Source organism: Mesoplodon densirostris, chromosome 1 (genome assembly GCF_025265405.1).
Source record: "Mesoplodon densirostris isolate mMesDen1 chromosome 1, mMesDen1 primary haplotype, whole genome shotgun sequence".
NCBI lineage: Eukaryota > Metazoa > Chordata > Mammalia > Artiodactyla > Ziphiidae > Mesoplodon > Mesoplodon densirostris.
Window position 1 is genome coordinate 207847671 of NC_082661.1, and position 6961 is coordinate 207854631.

At 40.4% G+C, this 6961-nt stretch overlaps 1 protein-coding gene across 1 annotated transcript; it reads left to right on the forward strand.

Annotated features, from left to right (window-relative positions):
- Positions 1-772: 772 nt before the first annotated feature.
- On the forward strand, positions 773-2146 carry NPY5R (neuropeptide Y receptor Y5). Its single transcript, XM_060093852.1, has one exon. The coding sequence runs from the start codon at positions 773-775 to the stop codon at positions 2144-2146; it is 1374 nt and encodes a 457-aa protein (XP_059949835.1).
- Positions 2147-6961: the final 4815 nt, after the last annotated feature.

The following is a 6961-nucleotide window of genomic DNA, read 5'->3' on the forward strand; positions in this document are numbered from 1 at the left end:
AGCTCAAATCTGAAGATTATATGAACTGGATATATTTAAGATATTAGCTTTTTGTTTGAATTTCTTATTTCCCCATAAATATTTATTTTTGTTTGAATTTTTCATTTTCCCACATATACTTATTTAACACTTTCCATGGTGAAGTTACTGTGCCATGTTTTATGGTAGATACCACGGTGAGTAAAACACAGTTTCGCTTTTCCATTACTTATACATAAATAAGGTATACTGGTTTTTATTATAATTGCAGTGCAAAGCAAATTGTGTCATGTAACATCAGACAGCTATAAACAGAAATACATGGGGGTTCCAAAAGGAGATCATATCCAGTTGAATAGATTAAGGAACACTTTAGGGCAGGTGACTTTTAAGTTTGACCTCGATTGATGTAAGAGAGGAAGGAATGTTTAAGGTAAGACTATATGACTACAACATGTATCAGGTACCTTGACTGGAGAACAATATTAATTAGCTATTATAATCTTGAAGTTCTTATCCACATTTGTCTTTTCTGTCCCTTACATTATTTATACATAAATTTTTTTAAAAGTTCTGTTATTTTAACACGAGTCAACTCACCATAGAAGTGATGATAGATTTAAACTTACTGTAATTGTTATTGGTTGACATTTACACTGTACTTGTTGCCAGTTAAAGACTTCCCTAAAATTTTTAGTTAATGAATAAGGTAATGGGAACAAATGGTAAAATGTTTCCTTCTCAATGGATTAATTTATAGTAGTCATGGAATTTTTTTTCAAGGTGCTAACTAATGTCTTTTTTTTATTCCAAGCAGGAAAATAATATGGATTCAGAGCTCAAGGATTATTATAACAAGACACTTGCTGCAGAGAACAATACTGCTGCCACTCGGAATTCTGATTTCCCAGTCTGGGATGACTATAAAAGCAGTGTCGATGACTTGCAGTATTTTCTGATTGGGCTCTATACATTTGTAAGTCTTCTTGGTTTTATGGGGAATCTACTTATTTTAATGGCTCTCATGAGGAAGCGAAATCAGAAGACAACAGTCAACTTCCTCATTGGCAATCTGGCCTTCTCCGATATCTTGGTTGTGCTGTTTTGCTCACCTTTCACACTGACCTCTGTCTTGCTGGATCAGTGGATGTTTGGCAGAGTCATGTGTCATATTATGCCTTTCCTTCAATGTGTGACGGTTCTTGTTTCCACTTTAATTTTAATATCAATCGCCATCGTCAGGTATCATATGATAAAACATCCTGTATCTAATCATTTAACAGCAAACCATGGCTATTTCCTGATCGCTACTGTCTGGACACTAGGCTTTGCAATGTGTTCTCCCCTCCCAGTGTTTCACAGCCTTGTGGAACTTCAGGAGACGTTTGGTTCAGCGTTGCTCAGCAGCAGGTATTTATGTGTCGAGTCATGGCCATCCGATGCATACCGAATTGCTTTCACTATCTCTTTATTGCTCGTTCAGTATATTCTGCCCTTAGTTTGTCTAACTGTAAGTCATACCAGTGTCTGCAGGAGTATAAGCTGTGGATTGTCCAACCAAGAAAACCAATTAGAAGAAAATGAGATGATCAACTTAACTCTCCATCCTTCCAAAAAGAGTGGGCCTCAGGTGAGGATCTCCAGCAGCCGGAAATGGAGCTATTCATTCATCAGAAAGCACAGAAGGAGGTACAGCAAGAAGACGGCATGCGTGCTGCCTGCTCCGGTGAGACCTCCTCCAGAGAACCGCTCAAGAAGGCTTCCAGAACACTCGGGCTCTGGGAAAAGTCAGCCCCCTTCATCCCGTAAGTTTATACCAGGGGTCCCCACTTGCTTTGAGGTGAAACCGGAAGAAAACTCAGATGTTCATGAGATGAGAGTAAACTGTTCTATCATGAGATTAAAAAAAAGATCTCGAAGTGTGTTCTACAGACTGACCATCTTGATACTAGTGTTTGCAGTGAGCTGGATGCCTCTGCACCTTTTCCATGTGGTGACCGATTTTAACGATAGCCTGATTTCAAACAGGCATTTCAAGTTAGTGTATTGCATCTGTCACTTGCTAGGCATGATGTCCTGCTGTCTTAATCCAATTCTATATGGATTTCTTAATAATGGGATCAAAGCCGACTTAAGGTCCCTTATACGCTGTCTTCATATGTCATAATTCTCAATGTTTTCCAAGGAAAGTATAAGTATGGGGATCATCTAAATACATTCACAGTGACTATATATGTATAATCAACAAATTTTGTTAACTTACGGAATTTAATTTATGTGTAAGAGCTCTGGATTTGGATATCAGTTCCTAATATATGGAAGATAATTTTAACATGTTATAATATGATAAATTCATTTAGTTGTATAAAGTCATTGTCAATCCAATCTGTAATTTCATTTTAAAGAGTAGTTATATTACCTTCCATTTCAGCTTGTCCTGTAAACCAATGAATTGTAAGTTCTTGTTTAAAATAAAAGTTATATTTAACCATCTCAGTATTTTTTGTTCAAAATTATAAGCAAAAACATTTCTCCTAAGACATTTAATTTCAGGTATGAGGAACATCTAATAATCTTCATTTTTACTTCACAGATTTCTTAATAGTTAGTTTCTGACAATATAGAAAACTTTAATATGACCAGCAAACCATAACTAAGTGACAGATATATGCCTAAGTCATAAATTAAATGTCAACACTGGGTACAGTTTTAGAACCTCTAAAGGAAAATTTTTATTTCTTATTATTGATGATTGGTCAAATTGTCAATTTATTCCCCACTATCCTAGTAATACACAGTTAATTTATCAAATAAAAATAGATTTTAGGGCTTCCCTGGTGGCACAGTGGTTGAGAGTCCGCCTGCCGATGCAGGGGACGTGGGTTCGTGCGCTGGTCCGGGAAGATCTCACATGCCGCGCGGAGCGGCTAGACCCGTGAGCCATGGCCGCTGAGCCTGCGCGTCTGGAGCCTGTGCTCCGCAACGGGAGAGGCCACAACAGTGAGAGGCCCGCGTACCGCAAAAAAAAAAAAAAAAAAAAAAAGATTTTAAATCTTTTCTAGACTTATACATGACATTAAACTATCAAATAAAGATTGTTTTCATATACATCTTTTATATTCTAAAATGTGAAATATAAATTGTATCTATATTTCCAAGTATTAAATAATTGTAAAGAATACTTGAAGTGTCTACAGGGGAAAAAAAAGGTTAGTTAATTTTTTTGGCCAAGATGTAGAATGATTAATATACTTTATGCCATTTCAGTACTGAGGTCTCATACGCTATCTTACTAGATTGAGGTCAGTCTTTTCAACTGGAGCTTTTTGTTTGTTTTAGCCAGTTTTTTATAGAACTAAGTCCCTGAAAATAATGAATGTTTTCACATGAGGCTCAGATGTGCAAAATAATAATGCTGTCTTCAGTTCCTTTCTCTGATTTAACCGTCCCCTGTATGGATTCCTGTTCATAAGGGAAAACAACTGAGCAAAACAAGAAACGGTTTAAGTTTTCAAATAGTAGGTAACTCTGGTCGTTGTTTAGTCAATTGAAAGTCCAGCCTCTCTACGGGGGCTTTTTTTCGGGCCTCTCCTGCTTCCCTAGGCAAGGCCTACACATAGGGGAAGCAGAAGATGGCGCTGGCCCCCACGTGTCCTCTGCTGACTCCTGCCCAGCTCCAGGTGAGAGGTAACTGTCTTGCCTGGTCTCTCTGTTCCCTCAGCTTCTGCGTGTGTTGTAGAATGTATGGTCTGTTCGCAGCAGGGTCCAGGCCTGCGGGTCCAGCCCCGGCATTCTCCACCCCTGCTGATGTAAACTCACTGGCTGTGAGGTCCCTCTGAATCTCCACCACGTTTTCCAGTTTGTCCTGAGCCTGGGCTGTCTGCTCTGCAGGATCTTGTCCCTGCCAAGGCCAGGGACACTTCAGGAACTTTATCACCAAGAACTCTTCAGAAAGGTATTGTCGACTATAAAGATATTCACAACCTGAGAGTTGAGAGTTCTGTTTCATTCAGCGGGAAGTTTTAGGACTTCAAGCCCGGGAGGCAGCCTCTCAAGTAACCCTGAGAGAACCGCTCTCAGGAGGCGGTGGGCAAAGAGCGAAGATATAGGGAAGGTTTGCAGCTAAGGACAAAGGGAGCATAAAAATATTACTGTTAATTAAAGAAAACCAGAAACCTCAAGTTAAGGAATTTAGCACTTTTCTATATATGGGAACGTGCAAGAGTCTGGGCTCACTGAAATCATTCCTTTGAGATGCACAAAGTACCACTAGTGTTAATGGAAGTGCTCCCAAGAGGCAGAGAAAAGTCATGACACTCTAAGAAAAAGTTGAATTACTTGATATGTACCATAGATTGAGGTCTGCAGCTGTGGTTGCCCACCATTTCAAGATAAGTGAATCCAGTTTAAGGACCTTTTTAAAAAAAGAAAAGGAAATTCATGAGGCTGTTGCTACAGCTATGTCAATAGACACACAAAACTTGCACTTTTTGTGAATTATCTTTTTATCTCATGTTAAAAATACAGCTTTTTTGTGGGTGTAAGATTGCTATAAGAAAGACATACCTGCGCTTCCCTGGTGGCGCAGTGGTTGGGAGTCCGCCTGCCAATGCAGGGGACACGGGTTTGAGCCGTGGTCCGGGAAGATCTCACATGCCATGGAACAACCAAGCCCGTGTGCCACAACTACTGAGCCTGTGCTCTGGAGCCTGCGAGCCACAACTATTGAGCCCACATGCCACAACTGTTGAGGCTCACACACCTGGAGCCCGTGCTCCACGGCAGGAGAGGCCACTGCAGTGAGAGGCCCATGCACCACAGCAAAGAGTAGACCCCGCTAGCCACAACTAGAGAAAGCACTCAGGCAGCAATGAAGACCCAACACAGCCAAAAATAAATAATAACAATAAATAAATAAATAAAAAGAAAGGCACAGCTATAGACTAACATGAAGTCATTATATGAGAAGTTAAAGCCAAAGGAAGGTGAAGCATCTAAAACTGGAGAAGTTAATGCCAGGAAAGGATGGCTTGATAATTTTAGAAAGAGGTTTGGCTTTAAAACTGTCAGGATAACAGGAGAAGAAACTTCTGCTGACCAAGAGGCAGCAGATGAGTTCCAAGACATCATTAAGAAAATCACTGAGGAGAAAGGGTATCTGCCTAAACAGGTTTTTAATGCAGATAACAGTGTCCTAATCTGGAAAAACAAAATGTCATAAAGGATATTCATTACTAAGAAAGAGAAGTGAGCACAAGGATTTGAGGCAGAAAGGGATAGGCTAAGTCTACTGTTTTGTGCAAATGCATTCAGGTTTATGATCAAGACGCCCCTTATCTATAAAGCTGCTAACTCCCGAGCCTTGAAGGGAAAAGAGAAACACCAGTTACCCGTCTTTAGTTTGGACGACAAGAAGGCCTGGACAATGAGAACACTGGATTGGTTCCATTGATTCCATTGATGCTCTGAAGTCTGGGAGTACTTTGTGAGTAAGAGACTGCCTTTTAAAGTTCTTTTTGATATCGGACAATGTCCCTGTCCACCCAGAGTTCCATGAGTTCAACACTGAAGTGGCCTACTTGCCCTCAAACACAGAATCTTTAGTTCAGGCCCTAGATCAGGGGGTGATAAGGACCTTTAAGCCTCATTACACATGATCCTCTATGGAAAGGATTTTCAATGCTATAGAAGAGAACCGTGATAGAGAAAACATTGTGGAAGTCTGGGAGGATCACACCATGGAAGATGCCGATGTTGTTACAGTAAAAACTGTGAAAGTCCTTGAGCCTGAAACAATGAATTCCTGCTGGAGAAAACTATATCCAGATGTTGTGCATGACTTCACAGGATTTACAACAGAGCCAAGCAAGGAAATCATGAGAGAGACTGTGGATATGGCAAAAAAAAAAAAAAAAAAAAAAAAGATAAGGGGGAGGGGTTTCAAGATACGGATCTTGGAGAAATTCATGAGCTAATAGCCACCACACGAGGGGAATTAACAGAGATGACTGGACAGAGATGAGAGCTTGCAAACCAGTGCCAGACAATGAGGAGGAAGATTTGGAAGAAGCGGTGCCAGGAAGCAAGTCGACGTCAGACAATCTGTCAGAAGAGTTCTGATTATTCTAGACTGCTTTGGACTTCTTTTATGACATGGACCCTTCTATGAAACTAAGGCAAACAGTGGAAGAAGGATTGGAATTTGTATGGAAATGTATTTAGAGAAATGAAAAAGAAAAATGTCAGATGTAAATTATGATGTATTTCTGTAAAGTTCAGCAAGTGTGGCTGCCTTTCCTCCTACCTCCTCTGCCATCCCTGAGACAGCAAAACACTCCCTCCTCCTCCTCCTCTTTAGCCTGCTCATCGTGATGATGACGAGGATGAAGACTTTTATGATGATCCACTTTTTTTTTTTTTTGCAGCACGCGGGCCTCTCACTGCTGTGGCCTCTCCCGTTGCGGAGCACAGGCTCCGGACGCGCAGGCTCAGCGGCCATAGCTCACGGGCCCAGCCGCTCCACGGCATGTGGGATCTTCCTGGACCGGGACACGAACCTGTGTCCCCTGCATTGGCAGGCAGATTCTTAACCACTGTGCCACCAGGGAAGCCCCTTATTGGTCTTTTTAAAAGAAGTACTCTTAATGCTGTGTTTCTCTAGAATTATAAACTTTTCTCTCCAATTAATTTCCAAGTACAGATGGCCATGTGGAAATTTTTGACTGAAAATCTGCATTTTCATGTTTGGACATTGTCATATTTTGGGGTTTTTTAAATTACTTTTTATTGGAGTATAGCTGCTTTACAATGTTGTATTAGTTTCTACTGTACAGCAAAGTGAATCAGCTATACATATACATATATCCCCTCTTTTTTAGACTTCATTCCCATTCATGTCACCACAGTGCATTAAGTAGAGTTCCCTGTGCTATACAGTATGTTTGCATTGTTTTTAATAGACTAAACAAAGCCATTTTAATAG

Coding starts and splice junctions, on each gene's coding strand:
- NPY5R (XM_060093852.1), top strand. CDS start 773: ATGTCTTTTTTTTATTCCAAGCAGGAAAATAATATGGATTCAGAGCTC.